We start from the raw sequence: 17,787 nt of genomic DNA, 5'->3' as shown, positions 1-17,787 counted from the left end.
TAGTCAGATGGACTATGGGGAGAGGTTCTGGGATGGGCCTAAGGATTTGAGTAGTGACTGGAGATCCTGCTGGATTGCTGGAATGGAGGCCTTCTGCCACATAAACCTTGCGGTTCGAAACTACGGTGGTGGAGCCTTTGTCTGCAGGTAGGATTATAAGATCGGGATCAGTTTTTAGATGGTGGACTGCGGTTCTTTCTGTGTATGTAAGGTTAGTATGCATGTTGAGGGATTTAGGGAATGATGGTGAGGCAAGGTTCGAGGATAAGAAATTCTGGGAAGTTAACATGGGGTGGTTTGTAGGCAGTGGGGGTGGATCACGGTTGGCTGGAGGAGTGAACTGAGTTAGGCAAGGTTCAATGTTGGTCTTTGGTTGAGTCTGATTGATCGGGTTGGTGGCAAAAAAGTGTTTCCCCTATAGGGACCGGGAGGAGAGAAGACCTTTAACTAGTCCCGCATGGTTGAATTTGGGAGTGGGACAAAAGGTGAGGCCTTTGGAAAGGACTGATACTTCTGTGGGACTAGGCTTCTGGAGGAAAGGTTCACGACTGTGTTGCGGGTCTGTTTAGGTTTTGAGTTCTGTGTGGAGGTGGGAGGGAGTTTCGGAGGGTGAGGTAAGTGTAGTAGGTCTGCGAGACAAGGTTTGTCAGCTATGATGGGGTGTGGGGAAGATTTGAAGGTTGTTGTAGAAGTGGTGGACAGTAGTACTCCGAGGTGGGAGTAGGAAGTGAGCAGGATGGAGAGCTTTTTGAGGTGGCATTGTGCATGTTGCTCAAGTTCCTGCAGCACAAAAGTTTCAATGTGTGTTATGGGTTCCAGGAATTTGGGATTACATAGCAGGAGAATTTTGCGGATGGAGAGAAGGTACTGCAACGAGGATTGCAGGACTATGTTGGTGAGAGCTAAGGATTGCCAGAATCTGAACAGGTGCAGGTCATTATGGAAGGGGGGGTGGCAACCAGAGATGGGTAATTTGACGGTAAGGCCATTAGGGGGGATTTCATGAGCCAAGCAACAAACACAGGAACAGTATATGGGACTGGGATCTGGCTAGGGATAAGGAAACTTTTCTGTATTGCCGTAGATGGAAGGAACAAGGATCCATGGTGGTGCAAAAATGCGAAACAATACGCAAGGAAGTAGAATTATGTCTGAAAAATTACGCAAACATACACCCAAATACGTGTGAAGAGTGCAAAATGGATGCACAGGGGGGAAAAAAGAGATGAAATCTGAGGAAGATAGTGGAAGGCGAAAACTCACGAAAATTGGCGAGAAGTGACAAAGGTCAAAGTAGAGAATAACTAATCATTAATAAATATAAGTATATTACTGTGGGTAGCAGGTTTGAGGGCGGATAAGCGTAGAGAAGGGGGATGGCAGATGTGACTGGATGAGGTGGATTTAGTGGATGCGAACAGGGCCTCAACCTTCGTTAGTCACTGTTCTCACCCATCCAGCCCCCTCCCTGTTCCCATTCCAGCACTACACAGCCGTCTTTTCACCGCCACACCCAGTCTTTTAATTTCTATTATTATTATTATTATTATTATTATTATTACTCTCCTTTCCGCTACTTACCACCTCCCCCCTCCGCACCTTCTCTCCTACCCTCCGTCTAACCTGCAACACTTCACTGTCTGACACTCCCACCATACTATCCCTCCCCCTCCCCGCCCCGCCCCAGCCTCCTCCTACCCGCACCCAATCACCACTCCCATCATGCACTGGTGCTGCTGCTCGCAGTGTAGTTTCAGCTGTCAGAGACTACAGATGTGAGTGGAAGTTGTGCTTGTGCACACGCGCGCGCGTGTGTGTGTATGTGTGTCTACTGCTGACAAAGGCCTTAATGGCCGAAAGCTTTGACTGTGTGAATCTTTTTATTGTGCCTATTGCGGCTCAGCATCTCTGCTATATGGTGAGTAGCAGCTTTCCTTCTCTCGTACTGTTACATTCCATCCTGGATTTTCCATTGTTTAACAGTACAAATTGTGAATCTTTTAAAAACATCAGTACAACTGAATGCCTGAGATGGGCCTAAGATCATTTAGTAACAGGTTCTTGTTAATTATTTAGATGAGTCATATCAGTCCAATTCATCATGCTTCTAGCTGATCAGTTTGTTGCACGTCACCATTTCTGGACGGGACAATGAATATGTTCCTGCTGTAGCAGTATGAGGATTCAAGATTGTCTTTAGTTCCCTGCTGCTTATGACAAGGATATCTGCATCACTGGGGAATGTGAAAGAGGTGAATGGTCCTTGTGGATGTAAGAAGCTAATTGTGGTTTAATCCTTTTCCAGATTTTTTACAACTACACAGGTTACCCACCAGTGTCCAATATATTCGTAAGGAACATATGTGGAAACCATCACAAAACTCCTTTGACAACTTTATTGATTTTTTCCCTGACAAATTAAATTCAATTACATGACAATTCTTTGCAGTCAACAAATCAACAATCTACCCCCCCCCCCCCTTTTTAAGGGGGGTGGGGGTGGACTGAAAGACCTTTGTGGCACAGGACAGAGTTCAAGGTTATCACTGGACCAACACACAAGCAATAATTTACCCCTTTGTAGATGGGCTACAAGGGTGGCGACAAACGCGAGTGCACGTTAGTCTTTGTCATTATATCAGAATGCCTCCCACACAACACAGTTACTGTGCACCTGTTATAGTCTTACTTGATCGACTTTCTGACCGTAACATTTAACAGAAAATCACATAAAATATATTACTTCTCTGATGGAGTGGCATCTCTGCATAAAGACAGAAAGGACTTCATCAACCCATGCTATCATGACTTCATCAACCTGAGCTATCATGAAAGATTACCATATTGAAGCACAGTGGCATTTTTATGCCATCTCTCTTGCTAAAGGAGTTTGCGACAGAGTTGATGGAAAAATCACGCGACTAGCTGCCCCTAGGAAGTCAGCAACAACTGTAAACTGATCATATCATGACACCTGAACAACTTCATGTGTTTGCCAAAGACAATGTTGAAGGGATCAATTTCAAGTATGCTATGAAAATGAGGAACTGAAACTCACAAGAGAGATTTGAGAAAAGATGCACAATTGTAGTGACAAAAGAACTTCACACTTTTACTCCCCTAAGCGAGAACATAATAACAACAAAAGTGTATTTGGACTCTAATGAAAGCAAAATTGAACTGGTGACAGTTGTTGACAGTGATTCAATATAATTTAATTACATCAAAGGATATATTGCTTATGAATACAATGGACACTACTGGTTGTGCTCTGCAGTTGGAAAAAATAAGGAAAATAATAAATCACAGTTAGCTCCTTACATAAACATCTTTCACATTCCCTAGTCATGTAGACATTCTTTCCATAAGCAGCAGGGAACTACAGACAATCTTGAACCTTCAAGATTCAAGATGCTACAGATTGAACATATATATTATCGAATACAGAAATAGTGATGTGCAATAAACTGACTGATTAGAAGCATGATGAACTGGACTGATATGAATCATCAAAATAAGTAACAAGAACCTATAAGTAACTGACTTTAGGCCTTCCTCTGGTATTTAGCTGTAGCTGTATTGAATTTTTTTAAAGATTTACAACTTTCACTGTTTAATTCGATATAGGTAAAGCAAATGGCATACTCCATATCAATTCAGGCAGACTACAAAAAAATCTTACCTTCATAGCCTCAGATGTTATTGAATTTAGCATATGTTAAAATGAAGGACTAAGTAAGGAACACATTTTTTTGTTGTTGTCTCCAAAAAAAATTTCTACTCCGAGATACAGCCCCCCAAAGACAATATTGTGCATTTTGAAGATGCGAATTTTGGGGAAAAAAATTAAAATGCTGTATCTCTGGAACAGTTCCAGATATTTTGTTCTTTTTTTTATTTGAAAGATATTTGCTTTATGATTACAAAGAAATCTTCCATTGGGACTTATATGTCAATGTTCTTTTACTATAGCATTTTAAACGTTTTTTAAAATTTATGGAAATTTTTTTTTCAAAAATGCCGATCTATAAATTTTTGACTTTTTTTCCCTGTTGAATAGTACCATACAGTTCTACATTCTCTGAACAGGAGAGCTTCCACTTTTAGGTTGAACAGGTTTTATAAACAAATAAAATTTTTGTGACGCATAAAACCTGTTTTATTACCACATTATCACATAACAGATTCATAAAAAATCAAAACCTAGCCTCATTTAACATAATTTTAGTTTTGAAAGAAGAGTAATCGACTCATTCTTCACGCATTTTAAATGGTTCAAAAATCATGTAAAACATCCAAAGACTTAAAGGTTTCAATTTATACAACTTCTGTGGCCTATGTTTTGTACTGAAATTAGCCAGTCAATGAACTAAAAGTGTGTTCCACTTCTTCAGTACCTTCCTTTGATGCAGAGTGATGCTTTCCTGTTGAACCAATAGGAACTGGAGAACTTACAATCTTCAAAACATTGTGAACAGGAAGTGAGCACTGATGGTGGTGGTGTTGTCCTTCAGCTGGAAACCTATATCCAGCAGCTGGTCCATGTGGTAGCATAAAGTTCAATTCAATTCAATCCACTAGTCAGAATCTCTCTCTCTCTCTCTCTCTCTCTCTCTCTCTCTCTCTCTCTCTCTCACACACACACACACACACACACACACACACACACGCCACAAACATCCCTCTTCTCAGGTTGTGAATCTGAATATTATCTTGCTGTTTCTGAGTTGTTGGCCAAACTAAAGAAATTTCTTCTTTCTTGCTATTTAAAGTGCGTGCAATATGAGTTCACCCATAACTCTTGAGTCCAAAAATGTGACTTCTGAATTCTTTTCACAGGAATAGTTGGACCATTCTTCTTTCTTTTGCCCATGGAATTCTTCAATTTCTTCTTTGGACAAAAGAATGAGGGCTGTGGATGTGTAAGATTTCATGACTCTCATAAAATCCTCAGCACTCTGGATCACAGCTGCATTTGGTCCACAAAGATTATGTTTGTAGCACGATGCTTCAGCAGGCCTCCTACACCATCACAAGGCCCCTTCCGTGACGAGTAACACTGTATACCCAGTCAATAGGCACAAGTGACTTACTCAATTCAAACTGCTTGTAACGATTTTTAAAATGACTAGGAGCACCATCAGAAATAATAATGATCTTCTCTGTCCGTGTTTGCAGTTGAAGAATTCTGCGCATTGCTAGAAAAGCATGTGCTGAGTCATGTCCTTTGTCATAAATTATAACTGCCACACTTGTGATCTTGTTTTGAAAATATGTCACTCCTGGGCAAACTGAAACCTGGTCATTACTCCAACGATACTGTTGTACTTCTTGTGGGAGAATTGCTGACCAGTTCTCAGCAAAATTACAGTGAAGCACTAAACATAGTCCTTCAGCCTGTACACACCCTTTCACTTCTGCAATGTGTCGTCGTTGCAATTTCTTCAGATAATGGTGTGTTACTGCTTGACCATTTACCAAGTTCATCATTGAAACTGTCAAAAGCAACAGTTTCCTGAATTAGTTCATTTTGCTCTCATGTCACATATGTAATTTCTGCAGAGTTTTCTGCTATGTCTCCCAGGCCAAGTATCTGTAAAGACAGTACTCCGTTTTCAGGGCAGTCACCACATTCTTGAAACAAAGAAGTCTCTTGCTTTATGTCACAGACTACTAATGACTTCACATGCCCAACCAAGGTGTCATATGTCACATGCTCCAGTAAGTTCTTCAAAGTTACCACAAAAAGTTCAAAATACGCACAGTACACACAAAAACAGACATCTGCTAGGTGGGTGTGGAACTACCCACCAATATGTCAAGTTGAGAGAGTGAATGAGTGAGAGCGAGTGCTCCAAAAGCTAGCAAAGCACAGCTCTGTACCTTTTATGTGTTCCTATGATGATGCAGTGCTTCTGCCTTTCAATGCATTGTCTCCTTTATTCCTAAATAATTCATATCCTTCAAATACATTATTTTGAGAATTTTAAAAATATTTTTTTCAAAAATCAGAAAATTTAGGTCGACCAAAGCGTCCGATCCCACCCGTTGCTTTGACCCGCGATGGTGCGGAATTTAGTTTGTGAGAGTGGCGTGTTTGTAGGTGTCGTTTTGATGCGGTCGGTGGTGCTCTCTGGTGGTGTGTTAGGTGATGTTTTTGGTTTAGTTTGCAAGTGTGGCGTCGTGTGTGAATTTTGGTAAATTGCTTTTTTTATGTCTTTGGTAGGTATGGATATGACTGACAGGGTCAACAGTTTTCGGTTGTCGGCTATGATGGTGGACAGTGCATTGTCTCTAATAAAATTTCTTCAACTATTCAGATTTTTGGATGAAGTTGTGAAGTGTTCAGTATGTCGTGAAGAAATGAGGTTTACTTAAAGTTCCGGTGTCTCGGGCCATGGACGGCTGTATGTGGAGATGTCGTAAGGATAATAGGTGAAGGGAAGTGTTCGATCCCAACGTGTGGCTGTGAATGTTGGTATTGTTATCGGGAGATGTTTTTGAGCTATATAGGTCAAAGGAAGTGTTAGGCCCTAATTTATGGCATCGGGAGCTGCTGTTGAGCTATATAGGTCAAGGGAAGTGTCCGATTCCAGATGATATTGTCCCCACCCAAAAACCCCCTATTCCCCGCGCTTGTCCCGTTAGTGTCATTAGGCTTTTTGTGGAACGTGTGTGTTTGTTTTTCAATGTATTTTCGTCCTCATAATGTGTACATAATGACTTTATATGCGCCATATTGGAATCGTGGTTTATGGTCGTTTCCACCATATTTGTGACGTCATTGGTCAAAGCAGACGGGTGGGATCGGACGCTTCCATATTTCCGAAAATTCAATAATCTTATTTTATATCATTTGAAAGCCCTCTAAAAGACCTTTCAAATAAACTCAATTTCACTGTCCTAGCTTAATTAGACACAAGTTGTGAAAATAGCACCATTGTTCCACAAGTCAAAAGTTCAATTTTTTTAGCACCCCCTTCCCAGTATTCTTTTGCCAGAAAAATTGGAAAAAATTGTTGTGTGTTACTACTTATGAATACTACATGTATACATTCTCTCTAATAAATCCAAGAGGTTCAAATTGAAAATAATACTTTCATTTGTTGATTTGACATGGAATGACCCTTCCACAATGCATTTAATGGTGGAATTGACACAGATGTGACAGTTTTTCAGGAAGAAAGTACTGATGTGGACTAAAGAAAACATTTATGATGTGCATAAATAACAACATACAATGAAGAAACAATTTTCATTAAATGAAATTTTTAACAGTGAAAAAGTCTGCTCATTGAAGGAGTAAATACTGCTGTTTTATTAGACATTATTTGGTACTTGTGAAGAAACAGTAATACAAGGGAGTAAGTAATAAGTCTACATACTGTTTAATGTGTGCATGCAGAGTATGACTTTCTGCAGTAAATAATTGTTGGTGTTTTGAAATACTTGGATAAGAATTTTCTTGCCCTAAAACCTCTCTCTAGTTTATCATGCAAATTTTGTCAATATCATCATTATGAAATTTGCCCTGGTCATCAAACTATCATTGCTCATTTTCTCTGTCAGTATTAGGCTAAGTGAAATGACATTCTGCCTAAAATGTGGACACACAATCCATTTTGTTGATCTCAAGTGGGAATCAACTTTTATCACAGTGTGTCAATTAAAAACTTAGGAGAAACAATGGTGGACAAAAAATTCTGCAATTTTTATCAGAGCAATGGAAGTGTTTTATGTGGATAATAATAGTAAAATGAAAGTAGGTACCTTATGCATGTGTCAGAAAAGTTTACATTTAAGAATTAAATATCTTACCTTGTTCAAAATACCTACTGACATCGCCTTTCAAAAGTAAAGAGGAAATGTCAAGGTATCAGTCTGCAAATAGGAAACCTGACCAAGTGATTATAAATATAGTTGAAGAATTAATAATGCATTCAGAAAGTTCGTATATGAATAACAGAAGTGGGGTACGTAGACAAATTTCGAAAATTTACAGTATATGGTCACAGGTGTAAAAGGACATGGGTTAAATACTGAGAAAATAGTTAAAAGTACAGCTTCATGTAAATAGGCCTACGTAAGTGTCTGACTGACAGCAGACGGGAAAGTTGTTCAAGACGTACAGAACAAAATAAGAAAAGAAAAGATCACGACAATGCTAGAATTATGGAACGATAGTATCTCCAAAAGGAGTGCACAAAAATTTTGTGTACAGCACTGTGTCATAGGAACAAAAGTGTGGACACTTGCAACAGTTTATATATTTGCAAACCACACAAATACACAGGCTCAAGAATATGAACATCAAACAAATAAAGGAAATATATTCGGGACTGGTATAGTGGATAGAAAAGAAACAATTGGAATAGCACAGCTAAACAAGACATAGGAACTTGGAGCCTCAAGGAAAGTGGAAAAGCGATGGTCCTAGGTAGGTCTGGATGCAGGAAATGAATAGACTATATGAGAGCCAACAGACAGGAGATATTTCTATGGAAGTACCACTATTCATGAAGACTGGGTTGCAAAAGACAGTCAACAACACTGTAAAAAACCCACTGCAATATACAATAGATTGTAAAAGAAATAAATTGCTGGAATGAGCATGCAATCATTATGAGCTTTTCCAAAACTAAATGCACTGTGTAGATATCTTAATTATTGTTTAGTCACATTCGTTGGCTTCCAACAGTTCACAACCAAACTTTCACAGCCAAATTTCTGGGGGGAGATGAGGTGAGGTTCAAATCTGTGACTTAAGCTGATTTTCTAACAGCTGCCAACAACAGATAAAGAAACTAAAAACACAAAACCAATAAGGCAGTATCATTCAAGTAACCAGTTATTTAGTCAGTACAAATAAAGTATGGTAACTGCTAAATAAATATAAAGCTATAAAAATGGTTGCTTTATTTGTTTTCATAGAAGTAGCTTCCTTTTTAATTTAATCAACTGGCATAAGCATGGCCACCATCAATGAATTTAAAGAGAATTTATTGACAATGCAATATATGATTAGGTTTCTGTGATGTTCCTGTCTTTTTATAGTGATACGCTTGCTCGTTCCACATTCCTGAAGATTCTCCTTCTTTATGGGACCTACACAACACAATGAATGAACAAATAAAATCACTGGTGTCCACTATGGTGTGAAATATGCTAATCTATTGCTGGGGCTAATTTTTTCTTGGCTCTAAACCTGAAGTACCACAACCAGAATTAGAAGAGTAGGCCTATGAAAATAACTTATGGACGCCCAATAACAAACCAATTCATTAGTCTAACAATGGAATCCAAGATCTGCAAAATTTTCAAAAAACAAGCCCAACTGGCGGAAAACTGGTAAACTTTTAGTTTTCAGTACCACTATTAGTATTCATGCTTTATTTGCCACAGTATAATTTTGCAGTGATATAGGATTTGTCTGTGTAATATAAGAAAAAAACATACGTTACCTATAAAGAAATACATAAATGAATGAACAAAATGGATATGATATGCCGTCGGGGCACTGACATTCATGCCAAAAAGTAAGGTCAGTGATTCCTTAACACTGATACGAAAAGATGGGGGTGGAAGAGGAGGAAGATTCACCAATACGAGATAAATTATAAGATATTTACCTTTCGTTGTCAGAAAAATCAAAGAACTCCTCGTCATCTTCTGTGGATCCAATCGCGGATAAAAGCTCGACATCAGACGTTCCATCACTTGTGGTACTTCTACTTGAAATACTTCGTGCGTTACGCTTTCCTGATTTGTTTTTCTTGCCTCCTGCTTCTCGAAGCTGTTGAACTTCGTACCTTAAGTCGTCAATATCAGTTGCTAACCTATGTACATCATGTTCTACAGCTAATCTTCTTTTCGTTGAGAACTGTTCTATAATAAAAAATGAAACAGCACCTAGTGCAACTCCGAGTCCCATAGCAAGGGCTATGAGTCCTCGATAAAACATAGCATCGTTAACCATTTTGTATTTCTCTTGGGTTGATCAATACCCAAAATTTACTTCACGCTTCCTTCTCTGTTTCCACTCTTATCCCGAAGTTCCTGTGGTACACAATACACAAAAACACTATTCCAGGGGCTGCCCCACATCGACCATAGTTCATCCCCACCAGCTTTACTGCGCATGCGCGGCGATTAACTTTCAAAACAAGCCCTGCGGTCTGCACAACATCGGCCACCATGTAGATGTGCCTATCCAGCGTTACCAACCGTACGACCTGGATCGTACATCTACGATAATTTGAGATGGTACACGGACGTAAGATCCACCCTTCGCATCGCACATCTATTATACGAGCTTTCGAAACGCTTATTATTTTTAAGATTTCGTCTTTTTTATCGTCTTAATTTCATGGTTTATTAAATTTTGACAATTTATTGCACAAATGCGATTTCGAGCAGCCTACATGCCAGTCTGTCGAGCCGTGGGATCCCCCAATTTCATTACGCTGCAGCCGCACTTAGATTATTCCGCGAGATGGATTGACTGGGGTATTCACCATATTGACTGCTTTGCAGCCGGCGCTGTGTTCATACATAAAAGCGTTCCCAGTTGGTGGGATTACCCGATTTTCGGATAAAACCTTGGTCAGTGGGTATTTGGTGGGTAATTACGCGATTTTCGGGTAGAACCTTGGTCAGTGGGTATTTTAGAGGGTAATATCAAATGGAGGATATTTTCCAGGTAATTTCGTAATTTTGACACCGAACATTTTTGCTTATATTCAAATCGTTCTTCAACTTTTTTAAATGGTAAGTACAGACACAGTACGAAAATATAAGAGTAGTTACACGTGCTTTGTACGATGAGCATGGGAATTCCCCGGTTTCTCTGCTCTTGCTTCCGCTGTTTCTGCCCTTGCTTTCGCCTTTTGTTTGAACTGGTATGTATCGTATCGTAAGCCTACTAGTCAGCTTGTTGTTGGCTGGCTCTGAGCACTATGGGACTCAACTGCTGTGGTCATAAGTCCCCTAGAACTTAGAACTACTTAAACCTAACTAACCTAAGGACATCACACACATCCATGCCCGAGGCAGGATTCGAACCTGCGACCGTAGCGGTCGTGCGGTTCCAGACTGTAGCGCCTTTAACCGCTCGGCCACTCCGGCCGGCCGCTTGTTGTTCTTGTGACAACAGTACCTCACAGTTTGTTGGACAAACAGATTAAATGTTCTGTTGTGGGCCGCCCCGTGTTTAGATAATGTTATGCCCATGAACTCAATAACTTTTTTCGACCAGCCCCTCCCCCAACAATAAATTTAGTCAATTTTGAAAAACATTTACCATTAAAATTATAAACAGGCTATTTAAAATAATTATATATATAACTCAAAGAAGAAATCTACGAAAAAGGATAATGTTGTATGAAATTATCTCAATTGATTGTTATATCAACAAAGAATGTCACCAGTTTCAATGTGTTTCTTCTTGCCTCGTTATCATCAAAAACGTTTATCACATTTTCAAAGTCCAGTTTCACCGTCAGATCATTTTCTATTACTAATACAGTCAAGTGATTCAAACGATCTTGAGTCTGGGAAGCATGCAAGTAGTTCTTAAACCTTCCAAGAACTGAGCAGAGCAATTCATTGCTGGTGTGGTCAAATAAATTTGCAGAGCGATGTTTGGATAAATATCTAAGAGATATTTCTCTCTTAGCGTTTTATTTAAGAGTGGTAAAGAAGGACCATTCTCATATCCATAACTCAAAAAGTAGCTTTTGAGATGGACACATTCTGTTCCAAAAGAATTCTCTATATCCTGAATAAATATGCTGCAGCTGTTTTGCAGCATTATAGACTTTGTAAGGGTCCATTTCCATTAAACTGGAAAGAAAGAGAACTTTTCAGAAAACTCTTTGTAGACGTCAAGACGGTTATTGAGTTCTGCAGACAGTCTGTTCAATATAATTAAATAATTGGTCTTCAGTATGTCAGCTTCAGATTTGCAAACCACTGTTTCATTTTCTGACTCAGAGTCTGAACCACCAAAGAACTTATTTAGTTTCTTCCCACGTTTTTCTTGAGTTTCGTTGATTCGTGGAATATGTTGCGTGTTCTCCAGTTTTCTCTCTGCCAACTTTTTGACACTTCAAAAGACTTAGTGATCTCATCTATGTAAGTCAGAAGTGAAGTATAAAATTTCACTGCTAGTGATATGTCAACTTCTTCTGACAGTAGTGCTGTATTTACTGCAATGAAACATTCCAAAATACTTCCCCATATTGTAGCCATGAATGCAACAATTTTAGAGTTAAGTTGTTGCAATATCCCTTTTGCTTCTGATTTAATAACAGCTTTCTCGCTTTTCTCTTCGGAAATTCATTTAAGAGCTTTATTTATTGCATCCCAACTAGTATTTAAGCGTTTGTAGGCATCTTCTCGAGCTGACCATCTTGTAATGCAGAGAGACTTTAAACTCAAGTCTCCATCTTCGAAAATTGTCTGTAGATTTTTCCAACATTGTGTAGATGACGGAAAAAATGTGAATCGTTTGTAGTAGGTCAAAAAATGTTGTAGCCATTTTACAGCAAGTAGCTGCCCTTGATCCTACCAGATTTAGGGAATGAGTGGAGCAGGGCCTGAAAAATTCCAAACGATTGAACGATTTGATTTGGACTTGTAGGCCAGAGCAGATCCCTGTCATATTTGCAGCATTAACGTAGCTTTGCCTATGGCAACTGCATACATCCAGTCCATGAGAGATGAGAAACATAAGCACAGAATATGCCAATTCTTTCCCGGTATGTCCAGCATTTCTCATAAATTCTACAAACTGCTCTCATGGTTGACCATCTTTATTTACATGTCGTATAAGGGCACTTAACTGATCACAGTGTGAAACACCAGGTGTATAATCCACAATAATTGAGTACTACTTTGTGTCAACTATCTCCTGTGTGATCTCCTCTGTGACAGTCTTCCCCATAATAGTGATAATTTCTTCATAAGTGCTAAATGATAAATATGAGGTGTTTCCTTTAACCTGGTTTCCATATTTAGCTATATGAGTTGCTAAGAATGGACCAAATTCTGCTATTAACTCTAAACACATCATAAAATTGTCATTCCATATGGAACCAAACTGTTCTTCATTTCCACAAAATGGAAATTCCCTTGAGGTAACCTTTTTCACTGCAGCCACTACCCTCTGTAGTACATTTCTCCAGTACTGTACTTCCTTTTGCAGCTGAGTAATAAATTGTTTACCAACTCGAAATAGAGTATTTATATTTTGTCTGGAACTTACAACACAATCGTTATGTGCACATTGGAAATTTCATGTTCAGTTACCCTTTGATTAGCGTGTTTCCAATCACTAAAGCAACTTGCAGCGAACTGAGATGAACCACCAAACAGCAAACAGTTTACATGGTGCACTTTCAAGTTATCCCTGACTGGGTGAGTAAATCAAGTAATCACGTTGCACAATGTCTCCATTCAACAATTTCCATTCAAACAAATCCTTGGAAATAAATATTCGTTTATCAGAATATGCATGCTCTCATTTTAAAAAAATCACAGTTTCTATTATGATTAAATCCGTATCGTAGTACATGATCTAGTGTTTTCCCAAAATAATGGATCTTCATCAACAGCAGATCCTGATGAAATTCCCGATTGCCGCAACTCTGGTTGTTCGTACGTTTGTTATCAATTTCAGAGTCACTATTGTCGAGTATTTCACCACACTTGCTGCTGCACTGTGAATAGTTTGTAGGTGTCAAGATCGCAAGAGAAGAAGAACTTGCAGGTAGAGAATCTAATCCTTTGTTAACGAAAAATATTTGTAGCTTTGGTGTTTGATATAGTACTTCCTTTTCCCTCTTCTTCTTTTGTTCGACTAATTTTGTGTAGCCTGCGCCACTGAGACCATTCCTACCTTCCACATTCACGATTACGTTATGTCAAAACTTCACCATATTAATGAAACGGGGGGAACCTACACACAAACAATAATAAAAGCACCACCTGAAATCAAGCCACATCAACGCTACATATGATGCGTTCGTGCCTTGCCACACAAAAACAATGCAAAGGCTGTGCTGCCAAGTTCATGATGTAGAGATCCCACTCGTCTATCTACGATTTCCCTCTCAGGTTCATTCGAGTTAAGGTATCACAACTATCGAAACTGCTGCGATCGTTTCGATTCCTTTGCAAACTCGAACGCATTTTGTATGTTTCGTAGTTTGGCCAGCCGCAGCTCATTTGATAAAACTATGCTATGCACATGCGCGACGGTTTTAAACGCTTTGGAACCATCAGAAAAAAAGTCTTCTCATCAGTGGGAGACAATTTCGGCCATCAATTGGCCACAAATAGAATAGCCGGTCAGAAACCACAGCAACCGGGAAAAAGGTGCACTCGAACGCATTAGCGCGGTAAAACGGTTTTGACCTAGCTCGAACGAACTTAATAATAATTCCCACAACGATTGCTACGTTTTTTTTCTGCACTCGTAAATTTCTATGCTCAAAATTTTGCCACCCATAAGATTTTGCCACCCCTAAGAATTTGCCGCCGTGGGCCCGGACACATGTGGGCCATGCGTAAATATGGGGCTCATTGTGGGTCATGCTTGTGACCAATAATAATACATTAATATACTACAGTGCTTTTATTTCAGTAAAATGGATAAGTGGATGCGTAAAGCAAGTGTTAGTGTGAAATCTATAGACAATGTGCATGCTCCTCCTGGGTTTCCTATCTCACCTAATTTATCTCAGACTTCTAATTTACAAAGTGAGCTTATTTAAAAGGACTATAATGCTACCTCTACCTCAACATTGTATTCTTCAAATGCAAAATCAAAGAAATTAAAAATAAATAGATTTTGTGATTTCTGGTTCAGCTTGCCGAGAACATATGTTGGTTACAGAAGAGCAACATATCGAGGGACGCACATGATTCGGCATGCTGCAACATAAGTGAGTGTTTTAACAGTAGATAAATCTGAAATTTTGAGGCACAGAGAGCATTCTAAACATATTAATCAAATGAAAACTGTTGCATCTACTTGTAATATACAGCAGAAACTAAATTAATGGCACTTGGCGTTGCCAATAACTTACCAGTCAGCACCTTGAGTACGTTGATTCCTCTTTGTGAGACTGTATATTCTTATTTGGCAATGGCTCAGAAAAGTGCTTAAAATCATATGAAGTCTTTAAGTGTTAGGGAAGTCATTTTCAGAATTCTTATATGATAAACTGAGATGTCCATGTACGTTTTTTCACTGATTATGAATAAAAATATTGATGTAACTATTACTAAAGAATGTGGATTAGCAGTTTCGTATTTTGATAAGGATTCATGCCAGATTAAAACTCGTTTATTTGAAATGTTTGAATATTCATCATGGACTGCTTACACCTTATACGAGGCAGTGATAAATTTTTTAATAGCAGAGAGCATTAATCTTGATAATCTCTTTGCTTTTAGCTTGGACACAGCAAGTATTATGGTTGGATAGTATCACTCAGTTTTTCGAGCCTAGAAAGCGACTCCCCATGCGCAGCATGCATTAAATGCTCATGTCATATGATTCATAGCATCTATTAAATCTTCATGTCATATGATTCATCTTTTTGCTGCAAAAGTATGCTTTTAAGAAGTGTCGATGATTTTCTGGCAAACTTAGGTTCTCATTTAAGTAAAATTTTTGTCAGGAGAAAGACCATTAAAGAATTTCAAGTTTTTTCCCTTACTTAAATACACAATAACTTGATGGTTGTCTGTCAAATCATGTGTGGATAGGGTACTGGTGCGGTATAATGCACTTAGTGTCTAACTGAGAAATGTTGTCGTGGAAGATCCATCTTCAACTACAGAACATACGTTTTCAACTGTGGATAACACATTTACTTTGGCATATTGGGAATTAATGTCGTATGTTTAGACATACTTACAGATTTTGATACGTTTTTTCAAAGTGGAATCTCTCTCCCTCACAAACAGATATCAGAAGTAGAAAAATGCTAAAAGATCTGTGTTCTAATTTTATTAATTTTGATGTTATTAATACAACAATTTTGCTGTTAGACCGTACAAACCCAAGACACTTCGTTGGATTAGATAAGATATACTTGACTACCCTTGCACAGGAAACAGTTGGTGGATTCAAAGCTAAAACTGAAGTACAGCAGATGGACATGAATTGTTTTTACAAAAGTTGCTTGAATTTCTATGTAGAGCTCGTGTCACAGATTAAAAGACGATTTGACTTCTCAGATCACGTTTTTGAAATAATGTCCATAGTGGAAATCCATGCTCCCTATCATAAAGACGTTTTCTGTTCTTCAAAAATCAATAAACTATCAGCAGCTGGATTCTGAGTGGAAATTAATGTTGTGCTGGGACATGAGTAACTTGGATTAGATTTATCTAAACCTGCCACCATATATTGGAAGAAAGTTTTTGATGTGAAATCTGCAGCCAAAAATATAAATTTTCTAAATTTATAAAAAGTTATATTAATTCTCCTCTGTCTTCTCTTGTCCAATGCCTTGATGAGAGAGTGTTTAGCATCCTTAAAACCTTGAAAACGACTCATAGGAGCAGAGTGAAATCTGAAACGATATTAGCGTTGATGGCTGCAAAAGAGGGGATAGAATGTGCTTCTTTCAAATCGATGAGATAAGTGATAAGAAGCCGGTGGGGCATCACTGAGCGCCTGAAAACTACGATTATGTAAGTAAAATATTTAATTTTTAATTATTCGTGTAATTTGTGATCTTGCTTCTTGTGTGTAAGCATTTCTACAACTATTTTTAAAATGGAGGATATTTTGACGTGAAATCGAATAATTTGGCGATCCTGGATGGGCAATGTAATAGACTCTACAGAACTGAAAGCAATTACAGTTAACTTGTTGGCTCAGATGAGAACACTGAGGTGTTAAGTATTGCAAAACTGTGTCAATGGAAACAGAAGACAGTGACAGTGGTCCTAGTACTCCCAAGAAATCTACAGGGGGCGCGTTTAAGTGTGAGAGGAGCAAAAAATATACAGAAAAGTCTGGGAAATTAACTTTGAATTTAAAGGTTGGTTGTTCACCGATGAATCGAATTCTGGAAGGGCTATATGTAGAACCTGTAACCTAACTTTTGTATCTAAATTGGGGTACGTTAAAAAACTTTCTCTAAGTGAAAATAATATAAAAAAGTGAAAGTGGTGTCATCTAAAGGCCAGGCAATTTTGAGTACGTTTGTAAAGCCAGCTACAACTGATGCGTCTTTAATAATCAGGCTCACATTGCTGAAATTAAATTAGCGGGATTTGTGGCAGAACACAATCTTCTTTTCAGTGTTGTAGATCATCTGGAGTCCATAGTTAAGAGTTGCTTTCCTGATACTAAAGTCGTCGATACTATGAATCCGTGTTGCATGAATCATAAAGAATGTAGTAGAAGAGAGCCATAAGAACAAACTTGCAGAAAAACTGATGCATACAAAATTCAGTGTTCTTACTGATGAACTAACAGACGTAAGATATGTTAAAAACGTCATGTGTCACGATTATACACTCCTGGAAATTGAAATAAGAACACCGTGAATTCATTGTCCCAGGAAGGGGAAACTTTATTGACACATTCCTAGGGTCAGATACATCACATGATCACACTGACAGAACCACAGGCACATAGACACAGGCAACAGAGCATGCACAATGTCGGCACTAGTACAGTGTATATCCACCTTTCGCAGCAATGCAGGCTGCTATTCTCCCATGGAGACGATCGTAGAGATGCTGGATGTAGTCCTGTGGAAC

General features: G+C 38.7%; 1 protein-coding gene across 1 annotated transcript in view; it reads right to left on the bottom strand.

Moving 5' to 3' along the window:
* The window catches only part of LOC124711402 (regulator of microtubule dynamics protein 3-like), a 91,036-nt gene extending 80,852 nt beyond the window's left edge, over window positions 1-10,184 (bottom strand). Inside the window, exon 1 of the mRNA XM_047241455.1 lies at window positions 9,630-10,184. Within this exon, the coding sequence (XP_047097411.1) occupies window positions 9,630-9,976 (347 nt within the window). The 5' untranslated portion in view covers window positions 9,977-10,184. The remainder of the gene's footprint in view (window positions 1-9,629) is intronic.
* Between the last annotated feature and the right edge of the window lie 7,603 nt (window positions 10,185-17,787).

This window comes from Schistocerca piceifrons, chromosome 8 (assembly GCF_021461385.2).
Source record: "Schistocerca piceifrons isolate TAMUIC-IGC-003096 chromosome 8, iqSchPice1.1, whole genome shotgun sequence".
Taxonomy (NCBI): domain Eukaryota; kingdom Metazoa; phylum Arthropoda; class Insecta; order Orthoptera; family Acrididae; genus Schistocerca; species Schistocerca piceifrons.
The sequence above is the reverse complement of the archived record's forward strand: the minus strand, read 5'-3'. Positions and strand labels throughout refer to the sequence as shown.